This window comes from Struthio camelus, chromosome Z (assembly GCF_040807025.1).
Source record: "Struthio camelus isolate bStrCam1 chromosome Z, bStrCam1.hap1, whole genome shotgun sequence".
In the NCBI taxonomy this organism is placed as follows: Eukaryota; Metazoa; Chordata; class Aves; order Struthioniformes; family Struthionidae; genus Struthio; species Struthio camelus.
In genome coordinates this window covers 53,069,640-53,096,149 of record NC_090982.1, presented here as the reverse complement: position 1 = coordinate 53,096,149, position 26,510 = coordinate 53,069,640, and the positions used below count along the sequence as shown (strand labels likewise).

At 38.6% G+C, this 26,510-nt stretch overlaps 1 protein-coding gene across 4 annotated transcripts in view; it reads left to right on the top strand.

Moving 5' to 3' along the window:
* Window positions 1-41: 41 nt before the first annotated feature.
* The window catches only part of RHOBTB3 (Rho related BTB domain containing 3), a 41,912-nt gene continuing 15,443 nt past the window's right edge, over window positions 42-26,510 (top strand). The window contains exons 1-7 of one of the 4 annotated variants that reach the window (XM_068928508.1): window positions 42-135; window positions 7,530-7,755; window positions 16,690-16,882; window positions 19,300-19,448; window positions 21,127-21,238; window positions 22,030-22,395; window positions 25,997-26,109. In XM_068928508.1, the coding sequence (XP_068784609.1) occupies window positions 119-135; window positions 7,530-7,755; window positions 16,690-16,882; window positions 19,300-19,448; window positions 21,127-21,238; window positions 22,030-22,395; window positions 25,997-26,109 (1,176 nt within the window). In that variant the 5' untranslated portion in view covers window positions 42-118. Of the gene's footprint in view, window positions 136-6,896; window positions 7,366-7,529; window positions 7,756-15,450; window positions 15,572-16,689; window positions 16,883-19,299; window positions 19,449-21,126; window positions 21,239-22,029; window positions 22,396-25,996; window positions 26,110-26,510 lie in introns of those variants that run through there. The other 3 variants (XM_068928509.1, XM_068928510.1, XM_068928512.1) reach the window with 3 other exon arrangements.

Here is a 26,510-nt window from a genome sequence, read left to right as displayed (position 1 = left end):
TGGGAGCGTTACGTTACGCCCCGCCCCGGCAGGGTGGGAGGGGCGCGGCACGTGGCGCTGCTCGGAGGCCTGGCCTGGCCTCGCCGAGCGGTGGCGGCGGCGGCCTGAGACTTCGGGGATGTCGGCTGCATGCAGGTGACTGGAAGGCTGCGAGCCCCCGCCGAGAGGCTCCACTGGGGCGGGTAGGAGTCAGAGGTGGCGGAGTAGGTGCCCCGGGCGCAGGCTGGCGCCGCCTGTGGGCCGTCTCCTCCTTCGTGGCTGCCGCGTTTGCGTGGCCCAGGCCCGGGCGGCTGCTTCGGGCTGCTGGCTGCTCCGTTGCTGCCGGCGGCCGGTGACGGGAGGCCTCCCTCGCTGAAGGGGACCCGCAGCTGAGCTCTGCTGTGGGCTCCGGTGGGGCCTGGCCGGCGCTGCAAGGCGAGGCGCTGGGTTCATCTCGCGTGGGCCGCCCGGCGCTCGCAGTCCCTCGCCAGCAGAGCGCTCTCTGGTTTGAACTGTTTTTCTCAGACTTACTTTTTCTTGGTTGTGCTTGTTTCACTTTCTAAAACAATAACAAATAAGTATAAACCTACTTTTTTTAATACTTTGAGCTGTGTGGTAATACCATTAATAAATTTTGCTGAAGATGTGAGCATTATAAGGTACATTTGTACATCTGTCGTTATAGTTGTGCATTCTTATCAGTGTGAATGGGTATGCTTTCTTACGTAGCATTTAATATTGCTTTGGCCCTTCATCTCTGCATTTTAAAACACTGCTGCAAGCTGGGGGCATGTATGCACCAGATGATGCTTATGGTGAAACAGCAACCACTTGGAGGTCAGCTGTTATGCCGAGCTTTTCCAGTAACAGAGCTGGCTTCTAGTCCATTAATTATCCACACCATTTTCTAGGTTTTCACAAATCTGTATTTGCTTTCACAATTCTGTTCTGCTATAGCCTAGATTATGTTTGTGTTAAAATATACATTCTTTTTTATTTCTTTTTCTCTCTCATCAGATCATTTCCAGTTCCCTTCATACTTATGATTTAATATTGTGTTACTATTACATTACTTAATCTGATATTAATGTTAGACCCAATAGATTAAGTAGATGTTAATAAGTTACTAGGACTGGATAGCATTTGCCAGTGTTCTTTGGAAACTCAGATAAGAAACTGGAGGACTGCAGGCTAAGGTCTGCAGTGTGTCGTTACAAACTGTCACTGTGCTAGAGGCTTGCAGGTTGCCAGTATCACCCCTGCGTATAAAAACTGCTTTAGAGGGATCTGGGGAACTTCAAAACAGTGAGACTGGGTATCATTTCTGATCAGATGGTAAAGCCTATAATAAATAACAAGATCAAAGAGCACACGGATAAACACAGTCCTATTGGGAAGGAATCGATGTGGCTTCTGTACAGGGGAGTCCTGCCTCACTAACCTGCTGGAATTTGGAGGAAGAGCAGTATGTGAATAAAGGGGATTCTGTGAATATAATAATCCACTTGCATTTTCAAAAAGCCTTTGACAAGTTTTTTATAAAGCTTATTAAGCTTTATAAAGAAACTAAGTTGCCACAAGATTGGACAAGAGGTTGGTTTTTGAACTGAAAGCTGGTTCAAGACTGGAAAGTGAAGGATAGGGTTTAATGGTCATGCTTCAGAAGGGAGACAATTCATAGAATAGTTCAGGTTGGAAGGGACCTCTGGAAGTCATCTAGTCCAACCCCTGCTCAAATCAGGTCTAATTAGGTGAGATTGCTTAGGGACTTGTCCGGTCACATCTTGGACGCCTTCAAGGATGGAGATTCTACAACCATACTACAAATGTCCTGGGATTTGTACTGATTTTTAATGTCTTCATTAGTGATTTGAGGAAGGTAGTGAACAGTGAAATCTTCAGGTTTGCAGATGACGCTAATTTTTTTTTTTTTTTCTCACATGGCCAGATGCTAATGCTGAGAAACTCCAGAAGGACCTCATGGTATTGAAAGAGTGATAAATGATATTTGGTAGATAAATATGATATAAAATGATCAAGGCCATGGAGCAGCTGCTTTACTAAGAGAGCCTAAAAATGTAGGGCTCTTCAGTTTTGGGAGCCGAAGGCTCTGGGGTTATGATTAAGGTTTACAAAACTGTGAAAGTGGTAGATAATGTAAAGGTGGAGCTGTTATTCATCAAATCTTGCAGTCCTAGATTTAGAAGCCACTTGATGAAACTAGGAGGAGGTAGTTTATAACAGATGGATATTCTTTTTACCTGGTGAGTGGTAAACTTTGTGACCTTGCTTCCCTAAGAGGTTCTTGGGGCAGGCAACACCAGCATGCTGGAAAAGGGATTAGACAAGTTTATGGACAACAGGTCTTAAACAGGTACTTATGGGGCTATGCAGGGATGCACCCTTTAACTTCCCTAATGCAATAGCTGCGGATGCTGGAGGAGTGTGAGGGAAATGGACTTCAGACAGAAGCCCAGCTCTCATGCCTTCCCTAAACAGCCCCTGCTGTAGCTGCAGGTGGATATAATGTTGGATTAGAATTAGAACAGTAGCTTGACCCAAGAAGGCGTGTTTTGTGTCTTGTATTTTATTCCATGCAAATGCAACTACACAAATGGCTGAGTTGGCACACTGAGACTGTTGTTGTCACTGTTATCATTAACATTGGATCTGTGCGCTCCGGATTATGCAGGGCTACTAAATTGTAGTACATGGCTGCATTTTATGTCAGCTGATAAAGCTGATACAAAGTTAACCCACTAATATTTTTAAATGACTTTGAACCAACAGAATGAGTTTATATTGGATCAATACATTGCATCCATTTGTGGTGGTGGTTTTGATACAGCATTGTCAGATCAGAGTTTATTGAGTTGTTGCACTGCAATCCTGAGGGTTGGAGGGACAATAAGCTCTGGCAGGGAGCAGTGGTTGTGCAATCTCTTGAATAGGCTCTGCTACTTAAGTATTTATGTGGAACTGTGTTTCCAAGTCAGATTAACCCTACAAAGTTTTTTCTGGCATGGCTGTACTGAAAAATATTAGTAAGCCTTAACAGCATGCCATCATTTGTTCCTCTTTCCCACACACAGTGTGCTTTTGTTGGCTTGAATGTGACAGATAGCAACAGTGAAGAAAAACTCCTTTTGTTGGTTTATGCTTTATCTGTGCGAGACATCTTGGCTGTTAGAACCTATAGCAACAATCTCTGTAGTATAAACAAATGCCAATAAAATCAAGCCTAAGAAAGATTACATTTTGTGTCATTAGGAGAAAACAACTCTATTCACCAACAAATAGTACTGTTCTTTGACGTGATCTTCTGTTTTCTTTTAAAAACAACTTGAAATTTTACCTGTCCCAGAACAATATACTTAACAGCATTGGGTACACAAGAAATTAATAAAGTCAGCGGAAGCTCGATGAATTAACAAAATCAGAATCAACAAATCAGCCTAGAGTCAATGAACCAAAGTACAGAATCGATGAATAGGTAGGACTGCCAACAGCTTTGAATTCAGGAGCATCAAATCTCCTCACATTTGTGAAAATAAGGGATAGTTAAGCATATTTGAATCAGTGCAAGTAAGATTACAGCTTCCACGATGAGGAAATCCTCTTCGCTGACTTGGCTGCAGTTCTCTCCTTGCCATAGAAAATGGCATTACCCTTTTGTCAGCAAAGACTGGATGTTTCTTTTCATTGTTCTGTCTGAGATAGTCACTGGAAATCTTCGTCAGAAATCATTTGAAACAATGTAATAATGTTCTAGTATTAAAGTGCATGACATCAAATATGTCATTGTTTTCTGAATCCTGTCAAAGACTCTCTCTGTTTTCTGCAGTTTTGTCTTTGTATGTCAGCAGTAAATGGCAAATGTCTGCTGGATGAAGTGTTTGCTGATCCTAGGATACTCAGCCTCCAGATTGCAAAATAGGAAACAGTCAAGCAGTCTTTTATAATTCTATTCTTTTAGTTAAACAGTTTTTTATTGCTTTCACTTGCAGTGCCCACATAACTGCATCTGAGGTAGAGGTGCCAAGCAGCTTCTCAATTCATGATGTTTATTAAAATGGAACAGTTAACTTTTTTTTTTTTCTTTTGAAATGCATTATGTAATCACTCAGCAATGCAGAGGAAAAAACGTGGGGCTACGGACCCAGTTACGTAGAAGAACAGGCAGTATTTTCGTCCTATTTTCGTACTTATTTTTTAAATGTCATTTTATGTCTTCTGGTTGTTAAAAAGTTACTGACATAGTACAGTATTTTAATATGGAAGCTTTAAGTGGTGTGTATCAGGTGAGATGAATCCCACATCCACTGTCTGCAGAATACACTGCCTGCAAAATTAATGCTTCTGGCAGTTCCGATTAGTTTCCCAGATGGTTCAAGGAAGGACTGAGAGGAAAATAAGTGTTCTCTGTGACTCTTCAGCTCTACCAATACCCCAGGCCTTCTCACTCTTTGGGCAGGACTAGGTCTAGAACACTTGGCTATGCCATCTGGAATTTTTATCAACTGAGTCACTTTCCCTAGATCTGCCTTATTTACCAATCCAGTTTCCTTCCTGGTGTTGCAACTGAATATGTGTGTGTGTATGTATCTGTCTGTCTATCTCAGCTGGGGAATCAGAGCTGACTGTGATGGCAGGAATTAGAACACTGATAAATCAGACTAGTCCTAAACTGTAAAACATAACTTTACTAGATTGGCATTCATTAACAATACACTCTTTGCTAATAGTTAGTTTTTGCACATTATTCATCATTATCACTATTACTACATATCAGTTCTTGCACGCTATCAATCATTATTCCTACAAAGCAGTCAGCCACTCATTTTATATCCTAAATTAGCTGTGAGCATGCAGTACCACAGAGCGGGTGGTGTAAAGTTAGCACCGATTGCTCCAGGCTTGGTCTTAGTTGTGGAGGTGGCCAGGCTCGAGAGCTCTTTGACAGCAGAAATTGGCGCTAAATGAGGTGACCTCTTTCTCCCCATCTACCCTTCCCCAATTTAGGATTTTATCCTTTTATAAAGCGAAAGAATTTCTAGACCATTCCTAGCCCTTGGCCTTTACCCTTTGGCCTGAGTACTGAAAGATGTGTTGGAGGTTAATTTCCCAGGCCTCTGCAGGTGTCTTAGGCTGTTGCTCAGCAGCTCCCCCTGCCCCTTGCTTAGAGGATTCTTCCTTTGCTAGAGCAAGAGCAGCTTTTCCCAAGTTCTCGAGGTTGTGCTTTTACAATGACCAGTAACTGGCCATAAGTGGGCTGTTAATAGTTCTTGGATCCCAGCTTTCAACTTGTGCCTGTATTTATCGTGCCTTTGCTGCTATCCCATACTTAAACTATATAGCGGAAGACGTTATCAAACTCCGGTTCACGCAGCAACTTATCGTAACATGTTGATAACAAGCCAAACAGGACAGGACTGGGGCCTTGCACGGCTAGCATAAGGCTTATGACTGTTTTTACTGGGCCACTGGGTATGGAAATATGTATACCATTATTCTAAATTAGTGTGCTTATGTCAGGACTCAAAACAAGTAAAGGCTGTTTAGTGTGCCTCTGCCTTTATGGGTGCAGCAGATTTCTGCTTTAGCTACACAAGGTTATGTTTGCTAGTGTTTTAAAGAACTCTCCTCTCATAGAATGTTCCCTCATTTTCAAAGTTTAGACCATTACAATCCCCAATTCCTCTGCTCAGTCTTGATGTTTCCAAGAATTATGTTTATTCCTCTCTAAAAAGTACGCTAATGGACACAAGTGAAGGAGTATGTTGGCTCTAATGCAGTAAATTTATATGCAGTGTTTGGACACTATTGAAGAATTGAAATGTGGGAGCCAGACAACACATGACAATCTGGGTGATTCCTTCGATTGCTTGGTCTTGTTTAAGCTACCTAGGAAAGATGGATTCAGGCTTTTTTTTGGACACCCCCCTCCCCTCCCCTCCCAAAGAACCTCCTCCCTCATCTGTCATTAGTCTTTTAGTTTTCTAAGGAAAGCTGGATTGAAAAGTGGTAGAAAGTGGAATGTGGTAAAACACAGGAGAGGGAAATGACAGTTAGTAAATGTTCTATTGGTTTGTTTTACAGTAAGTCCTGTAGTATTTATAATAAAAAAGTTAAGAAAAAAACCCTATTTGACTTCATTAGCATGCATCAGCTATTAATGCCTGTGATTTTTAAAAATAATCCAGCTAATCAATACAACATTGTTACAAAACTTCAGCGCCAGTGTCAATTGGTATTCTCCCACATGTAGCTTGTCCTCTTGTCATCTTACTAGTAGGGGAACAGTACCTTTCTAAGAGTATGGATTGCTGCAAGGCAAAGGTCACTCTGTTAATTATTCTGTTGATTGTCTTATCAAGACCTGTGTTAAGTGGGTTCACGTAATTTAGTACCTTTACCTGTGGGATTAACAGCAGAATGTATTTGCATAATAGAGAGTGTTCTATTTATCGTATAATATACCCAAAGTATTTTGACTCTCTTTTTAATTCTAATGTGTACAGTGATATCTGATAGAGAAGGTGCCATTTTAGACTGAATTTGGTCATAGATACAAATATAATTTTATTTATTTCATTATAATTAAAAATTATCCCTTTCAAAACAGTATTTCCAAAAGCAAGTTAACACTGAAAAAAACCACGTGGTTTACATAAAAATGTATTGATCTAATATTGAAAAATTTAAAATATTATTAAACAAAGGTTGAGTTTCTTTACGAGTGTTCATTCCTTCACATTGTTCTCTTCTTTAGCTGAGACTGTCCTTTACTGCTTTTCTCTCATTTCGTATGGTTCAGCATACTGCTAATGCAGATTAGCTGGCAGCGATTTTGTATATTTATATTTTTTTGCACAGCAGCAGTAGAATTGCACCATGTAAATGCCTTTAGTGCAGTCAGATGCTGCTTTGCTGAAGTGCCTTTGCCTCTCTTTGCTGACCTGGCTGCATTATGTTGCTTCTGCAGAAATGTCGAATCTCCGTCCCCGTTGCGTGTATTATGCTCTTAGACTGAGTTTACTGACGTCAGGATGCAATGGCTGTGACTGAGCTGCCTGCTGCTCAGTTTACATGCTGAATTCACCTACAGCAGCAGCAGATTAGCACAGTAGCAAGCATTTGTGCTGTTGCTACTGTCACAGGCAGTTGCATTCATTGACTTGCGGGGGCTGAAGCACTGAGCAAGAAGTTAGAACACATTGCAAATACAAGAGGATATGCGACAGGAATTCTGGAGGTTACATCAGTGAGACTGAATATGGAAACAGACAAATAAAAAGCCAAGCAAGCTGGGGATTTATAATGCAGGCAGCATTTCCAGGTTTCTTTTCCACTTTGCTCTCATCCTGCTATTGGATTTGAGATCATGTATGTGTTTTGCTGTTGATTACTGGGGGTTTTCAAATCTAATGAAAGAAGAGGATTCAGAAGGATTAATATGTTCTGATTTAAAGGGATTTTTTTTTTCTTATCCCTTCCGCTGATCTTTGTTAACACAGCTATGTCTTTGTTACTTTTTTTTTTTTGTTTAGGTCTGTTAATATTGTAGCCTTTGGAAATGAAAGAGATGGATTTTCTGAAGACAATCAGCAGTCAAGTCTGATCTGGAGCTATCTAGGGAGAAGTGCTCTCATTTCAGAGACTGAAAGTGGTCTGTTGCTGAATTCTGCCAATCACATTAGAAATCCTGTTTTTACTGAATATCAAGCCTGCGTGTTTGGAAATGTCAGATTGGTGGTACATGACTGTCCTCTTTGGGTAAGCGATTGGTCTGAAACTTATTAACTGGACTTGACAGTGTAGGCTGTCTTAATCAAATGAAAAAATATTTTTATTTTGAATGATTTTCATTATTGTGGGATTTTACTCATATTTTACTCATTGAAAGTAATAAAAACATATAAAATGTAACTAAGGCACATACCAAAAATTCTCTGGGGAGTATGACAGAATGTTCCTCATTAACAAGCCAATGTCTTTCGTATGTATGACAATGAGATTTTCAATTTGTTGTTTAGTGAAAACTTTATTGACAATAATCCAGAAGTAAACAAAAACCTCTTTGTGAAACTCGAATATAAGCAATCTCTCCAACTATTTATCTAAAAAAAAAAAGGAAAACACATACTTTTTTTTTTCAAAAGTGAAAAGGGAATCCGTTTTCCAGCTTTGAGAAATGACAGACACTATAATTTAATCTGTTGCAAAATACAGTATATGGAGACATTTTACTTCTGTTATAATGAATAATCGCATCTTTACTTACCTTCTGATGTAGGAAATAATATTAACATAATTTTGGCACTGTTCCACGTTGTCAGCTCTCTTGTTAGTAAGTGAGGCTGTTTAAGTATGAGCAGAACAATTACTACATAAGAAATGACATTGATATCTGAATATGTTAAAGCATACTTTAATGACTGTTTAGTTGCCAAGTTTCATGCACGTTACTGAGTCCTTGAGGACTGTATCTTCTGAGCTAATTTAAAGACAGATTTACATCTTATATCAGTTTGTATCTTATCTAGATTAAATCCATGTGGTTAAGGTGAACTAGTCCTAGGCACAAATTTGGCAACTGTGTACACTGATAGCTGTGCCTCAAGTGAGACAAACTGCTCTTCATCCTCTACACAGTTCCTTTTAGCTAAGTGTGGAAAAGCAGAGGGATGCATACTTGCAAATTAAAGTCCCCCAATGGTAGGCCCTTTTGTGAGAAAGACTGTGATACAAGGTGAGTTTACTTATTTTTCCTTTTTGATGCTGGGAGAACATTTCTTTAGTCTGCCACTGCATGTGTCTTTGTCAGCCTAGAATGCTGCTTAACTTCTTCAGTCTGTAGCAGTGGTCAGAAGCTCAAGTGTGTTGGATGAACTGTCCTGACTATAACCCCATGTTTATGACACAGAGCATTTTACTGTGCTCCATAGGTCTCTCTGAAATAGATGTATTAAGATCTTTCGGAAGTTCTGAAAATGCTCCTGCACTGACGGGGTGGAAAAATAAAACAAGTCTGAAATGTGTGAGGAATGCTACAACAAGTGCATTGTTCTCATGTGCACGTGATCAGTAAAATAACAGTAAAATTAATCACACGTTCACATTACTTTGTAAGCCTTGGATGACCAAACATGGCTTCCAAACAGCAGTATTCCTTTGGAGCCTGTTTAAGTCTCTTGTCTTTCTAGTGCCATCATTGAGGTAGTAGCCTGCTTCTATAGTGATTGGTATGGGCTGCTGAAAAATGGCTGTCCAAGATGACTGTGTTTTCTTAGTAAAGCAGCTGGATTTGGCAACTTCAGCTGTTGATACTGTGTCAGTTTACAGTGCTTTTGGGAATGCTGATTCCTGATGCTGACTACTCACAAGTAGTGTCTGACAGGTGTTATGGATAAATATTGGAGAATGGTATTCCCAACCTGCAGTGGGGCTATTTTCACACAATTGCTCCTTTCCCCCCCGTTAAGAACTGTAAATGTGGTAACTGTCTGTGCAAGGTGTTATCTTTGATATTGCTGGGCTTGAAGAATTAAGGGAATGAATTCATGATTATCAAAGTGGAAAGTAATAATAGCGTTCACACCATCTTTTGAGAAGACTCTTTCCCAGTGACATTTACAGAGTACAGGAGAGAAATGTTGAGTTTAGGGAGCATGTTTATCATTTACAGAGATGACGTGGAGTTTTAGAGATAGTGGTGGAGCTTACTTTTCAAAATCTGAAGGCAAAATATCACTGTTTCCAAAATTGCTTTGATCTCAGTGTATCAAGCATTGAGTATATCGCTATGGCCTTCTGTGTCCTGAACCAGATTAATAAAGCTCTGTGCTGGTATCTTCCATGTGGAGTGCACAGATCCACAAGTGGACAGATTTCTTAGTGGTTGACATAGCTGGAAAACATTCTGACACAACATACAGACCCAGGCTGAGAGGAGCTATAAAGAACTGGGGAAACCATATGTGCTATCGTTATCGCTGCATATTGTGATTTTAATAACTGATCAATTGCTCATGCATGCTCAATTTGTGATGCCATACAGTATGCTGAACTAGTATATACCACTTTTTTTTTTTTTTTTGGTAAATCTCAGTATGGGGGCTAGTAACTTATAAGGAATAATTTGCAAGATTAATTTTATGAATTACTTTGGTAAGAGTTGATTTATTTAGCAAGATATGAGTACATCAGATTTGACAGCCTTGGGAGCTGAGGTGCCATTTCATTGGCTTGCATGTAGTTTGCAGCCTCAGTCACTTTATACTGAATTTTGTTAGGCTTGTACATATGTACAAGTAAAAACTGCAGAAAAAGTAGAGGGAAATGTTGTAGCTAATGGCAAGTAAATCTTGATCAACTTCAGAAAAAAACATAGCATGGAAGGTATAATTCATGTTTTGATTCATTTAATTATGATGCTGAACACTTCATGGCAGAATGAAAGCTTCACTCGTAGTGATACTTCCCAGTTATGTTATCTCTCTTGTTCTCCTTTTTCTATGGTTTGAAACAGTGCTATGTGGACATTAGAATGTCTCAGTCCTAGATTGGACTTTTACTGTCTTTCTTCACTTTTTTTTTTTTCTCCTTTGTGAACCATCTTTTTTCTTTCCCAGGGAACATACCTCCAGAAATTTGTTGTTTCCCCCAAGTTAATAACTTCAATTTCCAGAGAACCCACTGACATCATGATGTTCTGAGTAGTGCGTACGTTAAAACAGGAGCAAGTGGGACAGCTAGAGGTTGGAGAATACCTTGTGATTGGTTACGCACTCTAGAGAGGCATGTTATGGGAGCCATGTTTATGAGAACCTTTACTGGGTCGTTGCCAGTGCCTAGTTAGAGACTTGCACTGACCTGCAGACCTCCATGGGACTGACTAGTGTTCAAATATATTAATTGCAGTTTTGAAAAGGTGTTATATGAACTTCTCCCTCTCCACAGTCTCTTGCCATGAATCTTTCCAGGTTTTTCTGTTTGCTTTTTTTTTTTTCTTCTTACTGTACCAATCGTAGTAGTTCCCTGAATCCCGTGAGTTTTCTTTTAACAGTGATGCTATCCATGGTGTACTTTTTCCCTCAGCAGCATCCTTATGCTCAGGTTCCTGGCTAGGCTGGCTGCCCATTCAGGCCCATCAACATTTCTGAAGAAAAAAGAATCTAATCTTCTTTTTTATTTTACGTATTATTTTTTAGAAATCCATTCACGTTACTACTTCATTATAAAACCATAGGTTGCAACTTTTCATTGTTGGTATGTCGTCCTTTCTCATTTTAAAGCTTGACTGTCTGAAGTTTACAATTTACAATAATTGATCATAATTGATCATATCCTGTTATTTTCCTTTTTTTTTTTTTTGGTAACAGAGCAATGCTAGCCTTTTTTTTTTTTTTTTTTTTGGTCAGCTCAGCCCATTAAAGATACAAATGTTTTGGAAAGCCCTGAGTAAAAAAAACAAATGTGGCTCTTCAGGGCTGTGGTATGAATTGCCTTGATTTGTGAAAAAGATACTTGTATGCTGCATGTCACTTAGCTAAATTTGTTGAGGAGTCTAGTAAGTTACAGAAAGTGCACCTACAAAATTTGTCTTGCCAGCTAGTGGAAGTGACTGATTAGAAATTCTGTTGCCTGACAAACTTGCAGAGATCACCTTCAAAGGGCAGGGAAGGCTCGTAGAAGCTGATGTGGAAAGCATTGTTTGAAAGATTTTTTTTTTTTCCCCCAAAACCTGCAGTTCAAGAACTAGAGGACACTAAGTAAAACTAGTAGATGATCAGTTTAAAACAGTTAAAATATTTCTTTATACAGCACGTAGTTAACTTCTGGAGCTTATTGCTACAGGAGTTTGAGAAGGCAGATGGCAGGCTCAGAGTTGATGAATTAATGGAGAATGAGTCCATGAATGGATTCGGGACAGCTTTGTAGCTTTTCAGCAAGTTGTTCAGACATTCTAGACGACTTTCTAATATTCCTAATCACAGTAGTTTTGCATTCTGGGGAAGGACAAGGAGAATGGAACTGAGAACGTGGCCAGGATTCTATGCTCTCCCTAGAGAGCATCTGCTATTGCTACTGTTGCAAATAAAGTGCTGAGTTAGAAGAACCATTAGGACATTTCTTACCTTCCTATGAACAGCTTTTAGGAAGAGTGTGAGTATTGCAAGAGCAGAGCAGATTTCATTGTGATTCCAAAAAGGCATTCATAAATTACTTTTAACAATAGAAATATTGTCCTTTAGAGGAGTCGTATGATTTTGTTGGGAAGTCACATCTCCATTGCCTGTCAAGGCTTTTTTAAACTTTAGTCCTTGATGAGTATGATATGTTCTGAGATATGTGTATCTAAGACGTGTAAGAAAAGAACAAAAGCCCTTTTTTTTTTTTTTCCTAATAAGTCTTGAGAGGAAGAAACAGGATTATGATTAAAATTAATAAGTTTGTATTATAGGACCCTTACTTGTACCATTGTTTGTTTCTTTTGTCAATGGTTTTGTCAGTGGCTATCTTGAGAAGTGGATTGTGCTGAGAGCAGGAAGTGATGAGAAGTAGCTGCTAGACAGGTTTCATAGATAGTGTCTGGAATCTGAATTGTTATTTTGTCATCTGAAGAAATCCCTTCCACTGTTTTTGCATGAAAGCTGCCTTAAAGGTGATAAGCAAGGCATGCTTAACTTAGCTAAGGCTCCAGATGCTCTGTCACCGTGATGTATTGGGCAAGTAACCCTTCATTGTCAAGACACATTTTCAGAGAATTTTCCCAGTACATGAGCAGTAATCTAAACAAGCTACTGCAGATTTGCTGCAACATGAAAACAATCACAGTAAGACCTCTGGGAGCGTATCTTTCTCCTTTATGTCTGTAAATGTAATATTCATCTTCAAGATTGGGGTTTTGGGAGTGCTAAGTTTAATATATGAGAGCATAGGGAAACTGTATAACAGTAACAGAAAACAGAGGTGTTGTGAGACTTGGCTTGTTGTGTTCCGCCTGTCTCTATAGCAGCTTGATATTCTCAAGGCTCTTATCTTAGGAATGGGGGGGGATAGGTGTCCATCCTTACTAGAACTTTAAAAACTCTGCTAAAATCTGTCTTTGTAGTTCTGTCTTAAAAGTGACTTGCAGTGGTAGCACAATCTAATGGAGAAAACTACAGACCTCCTCCAAACTTCTTATGAAGTCTAACTGGTAGCACGTAAGAACCTGTTACAACATGTACCAAGTTTCCGTAGTTCCCTCCCTCCACAATAGTTAGATGTAGAGTTCTTGTGTGTTCATGCACCTGTGCTGTTGTTTTCAGTGGGAATTTTGCTAGATTTTCCCACATGTGCAGAGACGGGAATATGGCAACTTGGGCTAAGTACAAAAAAGGGCTGCATAGGAGAACCTTGCAAATAATGGCCATTTCTTCTTTTGCTGTTGTTATTTTGTTTCCCAAATTACAAAAACTTTTGTATTTTTACTTATGTAAGAAAGCTTTATTACTATTCATCTGATTAAGAAAAACTTGCATTTTTTATTGTACAATATGGATCTGTTAGGCCACTGTTGTTATGTGCATGAGTGTGCACACCCAGACCAGTACAAGTCTTCTACAAAATAGTCTCTTGAGATTCCCATCAGCTAGAAGAGCATTTGAGCTGCCACTGGTTAGCATTAGGGAGCTGAGGGCCTTCTGGGCTGGAATTGTGCTAGACGACCGCTCTCCTGGGAGAGCCAGGAAGGGGTCTGATGTGAGATTGGGGCCTGTATCTCAACAGGTGTTAGAAAATGGGAGTTTTGTCCTGTGCTGAAGATAGGATTAGGGCCGGGGTCTAGGGTTGGGGATCTGAGGGCCTCCCAGTGAGTACCGGAATACTGCTCCAGCCAGAGAAGTAGCTTGATGGCTTATGTCAGGATGGAGCCATATCTCAGTACACGTTGGTCTCTAGGATTCCTGTCCTCTGATACAGGTTAGGACTAGGGTTAGGGTTGGTTCTTTACTTGCACGTGGTGGAGTTCATACCCACTAAAACCTTAGAAGTCTTACCAGGACCTTTCTTTGTTGTTCTGTCTTATGACATCTCCTTCGCTGGAGATATTCAAAACCCGTCTGGATGTGATCCTGGGCAATATGCTCTAGGTGACCCTGCTTGAACAGGGAGGTTGGACTAGATGATCTCCAGAGGTCCCGTCCAACCTAAACGATTCTGTGATTCTGTGACATGAAAATATGTCATAGCGTGGAGGTCTAATTCAGTGTAAAAATGGCATGTTATGTTCTGTAAGAAATTTCCATAAATATTTTTTATTAGTAGTGCTCAGACTTGTTGCAGAGTTCTTGCACGTTTGTGCACCTGTGCATTAGCCCTTAGTGGGGATTTTGCTGGTTTTCCCCAAACTCATACAGATGGGCATGTACAGACTTGGGCTGAACTTGAAAGCAGGCATGTAGGAGAAAACTGCAAAGGAACAGCTACTTATTCTGTCTTCCAACATATGACAACTAAATATTCTTCCCTTATTCATGTTATCTTGATTATAAATAATCTGTATTATTCTTGGTTTGTATTGTTCCCTTATGCCTTTAGTTGTGTTAAACATACACCAGTCTACTACCAAATTTTCTGTTCAGGACTTCACCAGCTAAAGTATTAGAGCTGCCCCTAGATATTCTTGATTCTTATCAAACTGTATGATCAGGTTCTATGAAAGCCCATCCGGTTGGCTCTCTCAAGCTAAGGTAGCTGCTAATCTTACTACTATTGATGCTAAACTTGTGTTTATGTATTAATTTTATGAACTTACTAAGAAGCAAGTATGTTCTCCTGGATATTAAAGTGGACCTTTTTATTTGTTTGAGCAAGCATTCTTTGTTAGGAGTCTAAAGGTGCTGTGCTGGTTCCTGAGAGCAACCCAAGAGAGAAAAATTCGTTGATTAAATTCCAAGCATGAGGTTGTAAAATACCGTGCAATTTCTAGTGACAGTAGCTATGCAGATCTCATAAAATAGGAGGCAGACAGAAGCTGAGACACATAGGTTTCAGCTATGGTATGAGCCTTTTGATAAAACCACACTGCAAAACAGTTGTGTAGAGAAGTGAATCAAGACTGAAGTTGATATATAGCTGAATTAACATAGTCTAAATGATTCTTTTAAACGCTGGTGGAGATTTTCCTAAGCCTGGGTTTATAATAGTCTCTAACTAAGTTAATTGAAAACCATATACAAAGAACACTGCTCTTAAAGCCCTTATCAACATGGTGAGTAGCTTTAGAATAGCTATTCTTGTTAATTAAATCTGATTCTTTTATGCCAGAACATCTACTAAAGTAATTCAGAGGAATGCCTGTTCTGCTTTAAGTTTAGATAAGCTTTCTGATTTAAGTCTTTGTAGAGACAAGGCCTAAATTGGGTGCAAAGTGCACTCACGGTCTAGACAACTATTTGCTCATTGACATATATCTGTCAAGTTAGTGTTCTCTTGCACTTAAGAGTACTGCAGCTAATTCACCAGAGATCTGAAACAGTGGTTGGTTTGAAGTGATGAAAAATATCTACTCTATTGAGAATGAAAGCCGCTTCAGTTGCTGACAGTAATGATCTTTATGTATATTCATATGTATATATTTCTGCTTCCAATCTTTAATGCTCATATTTTTGTGATCTGTTCTTCACAAATCACATTGATCTCCCTCCCCCACTCTGCCACGGAACTTTGAGTTATTTCCTTTTGTCACTTCTTCTATGCCCATTTATTCCTCTCTTTTCCATGTTTTGTTTATATCATTGCTTGTTTCCAGTGTCTTCTCGACATCCCAGGTTCTTTTAGTTTCCCCTCATGCTCTATATGACTGTTCTAAGACGGGTTTGAGTTCATTTTCGGTTCTCTGGATCAGTTTTAGATTTCTGTCAGAGTTTTCAATTCAGCATAGTTGCAAAACCATGGCTTTCTTTGGTATTTATGAGCTACCTTCAGATAAAGCAGACATTGTGAAATTACAGTTCTCATGCAAATGACAAATATACAAGTAATAACTATATGTTACATGTAAATGAAGCTCAGCTGTATATTAATTAAATATAAAATAATTTTAGAGTATAAATCTTTGTTACAGAGCAGATCAATGACAAGTGAGTAGGAAGTCAAAAAAGAAAGCTTAGTTAAGTGATTAAAGTCCTAATGCTGATGGCATTAACACCTGTTACTACATGGAAGCTTTTGTGAAGCAGAAGCAAATTCTGTCAGTTAGCTAGAATTTTTATTTAAAGATTCCTGAGTACCTAGCAGAGTTCTGTGTAGCCCTCTTCCTAAAAAATTACGGTAAATAGTGGTTTTATATGAATTACTGCAAATGTTTGCCACTGAAGTTACTTTTATTTTCTTAATAAAAACATTTGAAAGTTAAGTGATTAAAACATTAAAGGTTTTTTCCCACGCAAAGTATATTCCTAGATAAATACTATTTCTTCTTCTCAACTTCTGAATTCTTAAGCAGCAATTTATTATCCATTATACTGCATAACTTGTTTTCCACACAAGAAAATTATAAAGCACGAATTCTGCTCTTTTCTGTGTTACCTCTCTTCAAAAAGAGATTGAACTGTCCGTTGGAGATGCTTCTGTGAAGTTTTGTGTCAAAAAAATATTGCATAGTTGGTGTTTTCATTTATAAACAAGAGAGGATTCTTTATCAGTATTTTTTCTGTTTAGGATATATTTGACAGTGACTGGTATACTTCTCGCAGTCTCATTGGAGGAGCTGATATTATTGTGATTAAATACTCTGTCAATGACAAGACTTCATTTCAAGAATTAAAGGACAGTTATGTCCCAATGATAAAAAAAGCGTTAAACCACTGTTCAGTTCCAGTAATAATTTCTGCTATTGGTGCAAGAAAAAATGGTATGTATTCAATCTTATGTAGTGAACTATGAAAATATCATTTGGAAGTTAAATATGTAGTGGATTTCAGTAGAAGCTGATTATTTTTCCAGAGTGCTAGCAGAAATAGATATTAGTATGCCTCTTCCACAGTCTGTCAGAATGACAATAATATGTTAATGTATTATGGTTCTGGAGATTGGTGTTTTGGTGAGAACACAACGCTTAATTAACACTGGCAATGAAAGGCATTCTACTTTGACCTCTACAATCACTCCTTTTGTTGAGTTATCATACACTGGAATCCTAGTGCTTTAAAATTATAAACACAAGTTTGAGTGTATGAGATGAATCCTATAGTTTTGAGTTCTCTCTGGTCATTATCTCTAGTACAAGAGACCTCTAGTGAAAGAGATTAAAATGAGGTCCACTGGCTTGGAGCTACTGGATAGGAGGATAAATTCTCTGGAACGTGGTCAGCAGAATGCAATCGCCTACCCTTTGGATGCTCTGCAGACATAACCACAAAGCACAGTGTGCTGCCGTATTAATACAGCTAAGCTGTCACAGGAGAGTAGCTGTGGTATGGCTGTGTGTTAACACAATGTTCTGTCCAGGCTAGTTAGTAGATCTGGTATGAGAACAATGAAAATTACTTTAGACTGATTATATACTTAGCACAAAGTGTTTTTTTGATTTTTGGCTTTTTAATTTTTTCAAAGTAAGTATCATAGTCACACAACTATGGATAGTGATTCTTAGAACTGAAAGACTGAGTGAATTTTAAAGTGGCCCACAATTGACTGGCGTAATTCTGATGAAAACATGTTTATGGTTTGGACAGACATTCATACTTTTGGTCTGTTTACATCAAGGAAATAAGCTTTAAAAAACCACCATAGATTGATGGAAGAAACACAAAAACTTTATTCTGTATTTTGAAGCATTTTATATTGTGCTTCAAACAATTCTATTTAGTCTTGGGGTCTAATTTTTTGGGGGTGGAGGGAGAGGGATGTTTAATTTTGCTTCTAAGGCAAAATGATGAATTTCAAACTTGTACCTGTGAGTTGTCTTTTACCTTTAAAGTTTGGCAAAAACAGGCATTTCTGAGCATCCCTCCTGCTATGAATATGGGACAGGATTTATGAATGTAGGTACAGATATTTATTTTGTAACATGCAAATAAATATTAAGCTATAGTAGATTTATCATCTCTGGACATAGTGTTCCATTTTACCAGGGTTTATTTATATATTTCTTTGGTCAGTGGCCCAGAAAGGACTGTTAAATAACTCTGTAAAAATTTTTTTTTCTTTTTGTAATTCACTGATAATGATAAAATGTAACCGCTCTGACTTATACAAGGGTACTGAATATGCCATTCTAATGAGATTGACATAATGAAGTCAAGGTTTGCTTAACTCATGTTTGGTTTCCCCAGCTCATTTTCTTACTTACGCCTTTTCTTTTTCTTTTAAGCGTATGATACCGCCAATCTGACTGACTCTACTACTGGCATTTTTCTTTTCTATTTTTTGTTTTTTGACTTTCTTCTCAGTAATGTCACTGTGAGAGAAGTCAGTATTCTCTGATCATAGTTTTGCTTTGTGATATGTTTGAGTAGACTGCTATGCACACACAAAGCCCTTTTCTTTGATGAGGTATGTGTGAGCACAGCAGTTTACTCCTACAAACTATTAGGATGTTACTCCTTCAGAGCAGTGAAAGGTTCTGCTCCCAGAATAGCTATGTTAATACATGTTTTACATTACGGTTCTGTAATCTGATCTGTGTATAACATGTACGCCATATTTTAAATCGTGTTCATAGCTGTCAGATTCTTAGCAGCGTCAAGCAAAGCTGTGTCGTTGTGGCTCACATTTAGATTTTTTCAGTTAACTAGGAGTAATCTTCAAAAATACATATCCTAGGATAAAAATTGATATATAAAATGTGTAATAAAATCATATTCTGTAGTATGTAGGTGGCCAGGACTGTAGTGGCAGTTTCTCTCTTCTATTATTTTGTATACTTCCTCCATTGACAGGTAATGATAAAATAATCTTAAGGGTGTCATTAATGAATAGCACCTACAGATCTAAAAATTAAAAACTAATATATATGAATGTAAGGATACTTAGACCCCACAACAAACCTGGGTTCCGGAAGTCTGCTTGACTTTTCTACTTTGACAAAATTTAATTTTAAATATTGCTAATGTAATACAAACTGATTTTATGTAGTAGTTAATAATTTGAACTGATTATAAAGAAGTTATTTTGCCATACTGATAGATTTCTTGCTATAAAATTGTTTCTCTTTTCCTTTCTATAGGAGTAATATCTTTACAATACATCTTTATAATTATTTAGAAAGTTAAGTATTTTGAATTATTTAATAAAAACAACTTATACAAGTCATTTGTTTTCCTTAAGTGCCTTGTACCTGCCCACTGTGCACTTCAGACAGAAGGAGCTGTGTTACTTCTTCTGAAGGAGTTCAGCTTGCTAAAGAACTAGGAGCTACGTATCTTGAATTGCACACTCTTAATGACTTTTATATACAAAAATACTTTGGAGGAGTGGTAAGTGAGAAATTGTAGTGTTGTAACTACAGTATAAAACAAATCTTACTGATAGTTCAAGTCTTGGCTTCAGTTTAAAACAATGTAGCGCAGATGGAAAGTACATAACTAATGTGATCCCTTAAAAGAATAAGTAGAGGCATTCCATCATGCTTCCCACTGAGAGTGAATTCCCACTGGTGTTAGCAGAATTAGTAATACTAATACTGCTCCAGTTTTAACTACCTTTTAGGAAATTTTAGGAAAGCTGTAGTACACAAGAAAATTTTTTCCCCTACTCCTGGCCTTTCTTTTTGCTCAGATGAGATAATCACAACTCAAGAGCAAAAGGCCCTCAGCAACCTCATCCAACTTTGAAGATAACCCCAGCTTCTAGCAGGTGGTTTGACTAGGTGACCTCCAGAGGTCATTTCCAATCTGAATTGTTCTATAGTTTTCTGATATTTTTCGATTTTAATTGCTCAATCTCTTACAGTTGTTCTACTTGTGAAGTGAGAATGTTAACGTGCTTAATTTTTTTAATGCGTTCCTGTGGTTGCTTGGGTTGCAGTCACTAAGCAGTTTAGAACCCTGAGCAGAACATGTAGTCACCTGCAGTAAAATTGAACTAGGCAGGAACTGCAAAGCTTGTTAAAATGCATCATCTATGATTAGACCCTTCCTCTCCTCTTCTGAAAACAGGGAAGTCTGCTGTGCAATTTCAGACTTTAGTCCTTTAACTGTCTTCTGAATAAAATTACTTCTGATCTTTATGCTAATACTTAATTTTCAATACTATGAGGTGTTAAAAGTTCAGTATCTTGTTGACCCTTGCCTTTACTTTCCTGGTAGAATTTGGAATTGAAGAAAAAAATGTAGTTTGTTTGGCATAGTAATTTCACATGATCTTTATTGTTGTCCCTGGCATATAGGTATAGCGTGCATTCCACGGGATTTGACAATAACTTGAAAAAGCTGGCACAACACTTAGACAATCTTAATTGGATCTATTTGCTTCCGCTTAAGAATATGGAATCCGCTCCATACCTTGTCGAACCAGAAGATTTTTTTTTAGTTTTTATGAAGCTCACTCTATGCTACACTAATACCTGATGTGATAAAAGTGTTCATCACAAATGTTAACCAGAACTGAACTACCCTTTATGTTCTCTTTGTTCTTGTAAAATGGATCATTTCACCTCAGTGATCGTGCTTCTCTTCTGCTTCCAGTAAAACAGACCTTGTGCAAACACATCACATTTTAATGTGACTTTTTTAGAAGATAGTATAGTATTGTGTGGTAGTTTTGGTTATTTTCAAACTGAAGAGCTTGTATACTGCTTTGTTATTTCCATCACTTCCACCTGATCAGTATTCATCAAGTCTTATTTTTCTCTGTAATTCTATAGCTAGCATCTACTAAGGTTGCTAAAGTGACTTTCTTTCTGGTCACATACCTGTCATTTCTGCCAAGACTAAGTACACATTTGGAATTGATAGTCCTTTAAATTATGCTAATTCCAACTACATTTAGTACCTTCTGGTGATAAAGAAGTACTAGGACTCTGATGACCCGCATTACTGTTCATAATGGCAGTAGCTTCAGCTTTGCATATAATATCCACTCATTGTTCCTTAGTTTGATGTAAGTTTGCTCTTAAATAACTAGTAGTTCTTAAAAATCCACTTCATGTTTTAGCTGGAATATTTTATGATCCAAAGTTTGAATCGGAAGTCATCTGAAAAAATGAAGAAAAGAAGAAAGACCCAGAAGTACCATCGAGTTAAACCCCCTCAGCTTGAACAACCAGGTGCTCACTAACATCTGATCTCTACTATGTTGTTTGTTGTATATGTGATGGTTTTTATGCAAGTATTGTTTTGTCATAATTATTGTGTTCAGTGTTATCTATTATCAGCTACTCTGGTTATCTTGCTGAAGTTGTATAATCTTTTAGTGATGCTTTAATGTCTTTTGGGAGACTTTTGTAGCAGTATGTAACATCACAATGGGTCTCTAATATATTTTATACAAAAATCATAGCGGTTTTCTGGTCCTTTTGATGAAATAATGCAAGTGTATGAGTTAATAAAAGCTGTATATAAAAGCTTTGCAGATGAATTATGAAAAATCAGTACATGATGCTTTATTATGATATAATGTTATGAAGTAATATTTTTAATTTGCTGTAAATAAAACACAGGGGAGGTGTATGCTTTCCTGCATTTGATTTCTGAATGTCTGATATTGCATGTTCAGTGAAAGGATTACTGACAAGTATTTAGTTCTAAATATGCAGTTGTTTTTTCTCACTCTTACTAGAAATTCACTCAGATCCTTAAGGCTTGGTAATCATAGCCTAAGGTTTTTTTAAACATAAGCACCATAAGAGGTTTTGTAAAATGATGGACGTTTTTTACTAAATAGTTTAGTTCTACTAACCAGTTCCGTTGTTAGAATATTTTACTAAACATATTCAAGCAATACATAAGACTTTTTTTTTCCCCCCCAAAATTGGTCTTTTGATCAGATCTCTGGGAAAAATTGTACTATAATTAATGCTTACTTAAAATTTACAGACCAACTTATTATCTTTTATAGAAAAAATGCCAATCTTAAGAGGTGAAGCCTCACATTATGACTCTGATTTACACAAGTTGCTGTCCTGCTGCCAGTGTGTGGATGTGATATTTTACTCAGAAGACTTAAAGAAAGTAGTAGAAGCTCACAAGATCATTTTGTGCTCTGTAAGCCATGTCTTCATGTTACTTTTCAAAGTGAAGAGTCCAGCTGATATTCATGATTCTGCTATCATACGGACTGCGCAAAGTCTCTTTGCAGTGAACAGTGAAGCTGTGTTTCCGTTTCCTAGCAGTGGCTCATCATGCGACCCACCAGTAAGAGTCATTGTTAAAGACTCCATCTTCTGTTCTTGTTTGTCAGACATTCTACACTTCATTTATTCAGGTATCCTGTGAGAATGGTTCCAGCTAATTCCGTCTTTTGCAGCAAATGTATTACTAAAGTGTATGTCTATTATCCTGAGAAATAGACTTCTGTTAACTTCTACTACTAAGGTGTAGGTTAAGCTCTGATCTGAGTCACAGTTTGCAATCTGATAAGAATTGCCCAAAGTCATTGCACTATTTGGTACATTTGAGAGTTGACATTTGAGGCATAGGTTGAGAACAGATCAGATCGTGAGAAGAGTGTCATTGCTTTGAGCCTTTTACTGCCTTTACATTCTGTTTATGAGGTTATAAAGACTGACCATCCATTCTGGAAGAGCTGATAGAGCTTAAGATGTCCTATGCTGTATCAGTTTCTGAACGCTGTTTTAGTTTTTGTACAGTAGAATGCCTTAAGAGCTATGCTAGTTTATCCTTTATCCTGAACTTTATTCTGTCTCTGAATCTTCGTTATTACAGGCTTTTGTGGCCCTATGGATGAGGACTGAAAGATACTAAAAAAACCCCACGTGTAACTGAGACTTATTCCAGCAAAGAGTATACGCATGAGCTATGGGGTTTTGTGCTGTTTCCTTGACTACTGTCACCTGAGTTGCTGTCAAGAAATTCTTGACTGTTTGGGCTAGATTCTACTGCTGTTCAAGTCAACTAGAAGCCTTCTCAGGCGATCAGTGGAAATGCCTTTTAAAGCTGGACAACACTTTCTGTTTTGTAGAAAAACATTGAGAACTAAGAGATGGCCATGATTGTAACTCTGAAAACAAGAAAGAAATTCCATTGCAAATGTTGTGCTCTTTTTAATTACTGATATTCAATTGTGCTGTAAACTTTTCTGGTTCAGATACCTACCAAGCAACGTAACCAGTGATATGCATTCTGAAGAACTCTGATAAATAGTGAGACATGCAGTATTTTTTCTGAATGTCTAACTGCGGTATGTAGTAATTGAGCAGGGAGGAATCACAGCAAATGATTCTGAAAGCAAGGGAAATGAGGATTACCTTAATCTTCTGCTCTGAACAGGTCAATTTTTCTCTCTCAAATTAATATACCTTTAGGAGGTCGTGACTGGACAGTTGATATGCCTCCTAAGGATGATATAGGAGAAAAGCTGTGGATTCTTTTTTTTTCTTTAAAAATCATTTCCAAATTTTACATTGTTATATGATTATATTTATAGATATTTCACAGAATCACAGAACGGCCGAGGTTGGAAGAGACCTCTGGAGATCATCTAGTCCAAACCCCCTGCTCAAGCAGGGTCATCTAGAGCACATTGCCCAGGATTGTGTCTAGGTGGGCTTTGAATATCTCCAGGGAAGGAGACTCCACTACCTCTCTGGGCAACCTGTTCCAGTGCTCTGTCACCCTCACAGGAAAGAAATTTTTTCCTTATATGCAGATGGAACTTCCTGGGTTTCAGTTTGTGCCCGTTGCCTCTTCTCCTGTCGCTGGGCACCACTGGGAAGAGTCTGGCCCCATCCTCTTGACACCCTCCCCTTTAGATATTTGTATACATTGATGAGATTGCCTCCCAGTCTTCTCTTCTCCAGGCTGAACAGGCCCAGCTCTCTCAGCCTTTCCTCATAGGAGAGATGCTGCAGTCCCCTCATCATCTTTGTAGCCCTCTGCTGGACTCTCTCCAGGAGTGCCATGGCTCTCTTGTACTGGGGAGCCCAGAACTGGACACAGTACTCCAGGTGTGGCCTCACCTAGAGCTGAGTTGAGGGGCAGGATCACTCCCTTGACCTGCTGACAACACTTTTCCTAATGCACCCCAGGATCCCGTTGGCCTTCTTGGCCACAAGGGCACGCTGCTGGCTCATGGTCACCTTGTTGTCCACCGGGAAAGCTCTGCCTTCTCTGCAGAGCTGCTTTCCAGCAGGTCAACCCCCAGCCTGTACTGGTGCCTGGGGTTATTCCTCCCTGGGTGCTGGACCCTGCCCTTGCCTTTGTTGAATCTCATGTTGTTCATGAGATTCCTCTCCACCTGACTCTCCAGCCTGTCCAGGTCTCTTTGAATGGCAGCACCAGAGGGTGTATCAGCCACTCCTCCTAGTTTTGTATCATCAGCAAACTTGCTGAGGATGCGCTCTGTGCCTTCATCCAGGTCGTTGATGAATACGTTGAACAAGACTGGACCCAGGACTGACCCCTGGGGGACACCGCTAGCTACAGGCCTCCAACTAGGCTCTGCACTGCTGATCACAACCCTCTGAGCTCTGCCATCTAGCCAGTTCTCGATCCACCTCACTGTCCACTTATCTAACCCACACTTCCTGAGCTTACCTAGGAGGATGTGATGGAAGACAGTGTCAAAAGGCTGCTGAAGTCCAGGGAGACAACGTCCACTGCTCTGCCCTCATCTACCCAGCCAGTCATTCCATCATGGAAGGCTATCAGATTGGTCAAGCATGATTTCCCTTTGGTGAATCCATGCTGACTACTCCTGATCACCTTCTTGTCCTCCAGATGCTTAGTGATGACCTCCAGGAAGAGCTGTTCCATTACCTTTCTGGGGATGGAGGTGAGGCTGACAGGCCTGTAGTTTCCTGGCTCCTCCTCCTTGCCCTTTTTGAAGACTGGGGTGACATATTTACCATGCTATTCTTAAATTTCGCCAGAGAATGTTTCAGGGCAATAAAATTGTTTTGTTAGCTTTTTTTTTTTTTCTCATAAGGTCCATGATTTGAGCAATGACTTTTGTTCTTCTCAGTCTATTCAGCCCTGCAAGAAGCTTTTAATAAATGTCTGCAGCATTACCTTTGTGCATTTGGTAAATAATTGAAACATGAAATACAGATTTAACTTTCATGTAGAATCAAAATGAGAGAAAGCTGGTTTGTAAAGAAGGATCCAATGGCAGTTTAAGTTAGCACGATGACCTGTGAACAGTAGCTGACATGCTAGCACACTTACGTGTTTACCAGCAGTCATGAGGCAGTACCCTCCAGTGCAAGAGCAGTGCAGCACCTTTTGGCTGCTATGAACAGATTCAGCAGAGCTTATTTAACTAATAGATTAATAGATTCTAAACTAATAGATTCTGGTGGAAACGTCCTTCTTTCCAGGTTTTATCTCAGTGTTTCATTGAACAGCTGATCACAAATATTCTACTAAAATGGAATTATTTATAATACTAAATATTGTAAATTATAATAACATTATTTAATACCTAATGTTATGCTCTGAAACAGTAGTTTTTCCTTTAAGTGCTCTTGGTCTTCTTCTTAATGGCTTTGACTAATTTTAAATGTTCATATTTCTAAAGTAATCCAGAGCAGCTAGATGCATTTCTTCTTTCTTCTTCCTCAATTAAATTAACATATCTGAATCCTCTAGACAGCCCTGAAGGTCTGAATTCAGACATACTGTCTGTACTTGGTAGAATCTTTGTAAAAGTCATCACCGATTTACTGCAAAAGTTTGATCATGGCAGAATTGCATCTTTAACTTTCTAAGCCTAAAGATTCCACTGACAAAAGTGCTAAAAATATAATTTCTGTAAGAACTATTTGGCATTGATGTCATCTCTCCTCTGCCTGCTAAATCCTGTGCCTATTCTATTTATAAATCAACGGTATTTGCTCTTGTGACAGGTGCTTTCCAGTGGGAACGGTTAGAAGAAGATATAAAGAAGAAGCTAAAGGATCCTGAAAAAATTGAACATGTACTTGAGAAAGTTAAATGTATCCTGAAAACTCCAGGGAAGGTACATCTAACTCTTCTGTGGTAACTTTTAGCATTAGTTAGTTAAGTTCTTAGAAAATTCTTTTGTAGACATTGTTTCCTTGTCAGTCTTTGTTTTAACTTTATTTTGGTTTACATAGTCTTTTATTTATTCGATTTTATTTATCGATAGGATGCCCGTACACATTTACAAAATAGAAGGATGGTGATCTAATGTGCAGAATTAATATAATCAGTAAAAAGCACATAAGTAGGTCTCTTGAAAGGATTACTTACATTTCCTGCTTTACACATTGTCTGACAGTATGATTATCTATTCCTATTTTTCGTGTAATAGAGGCTACCCAGGAAACCTTTGCTGTCCTGGATATATGCCCAAAAGGTTTGCTTCTGCAGTAGCTTGTAAGAGATTATATCTCATCT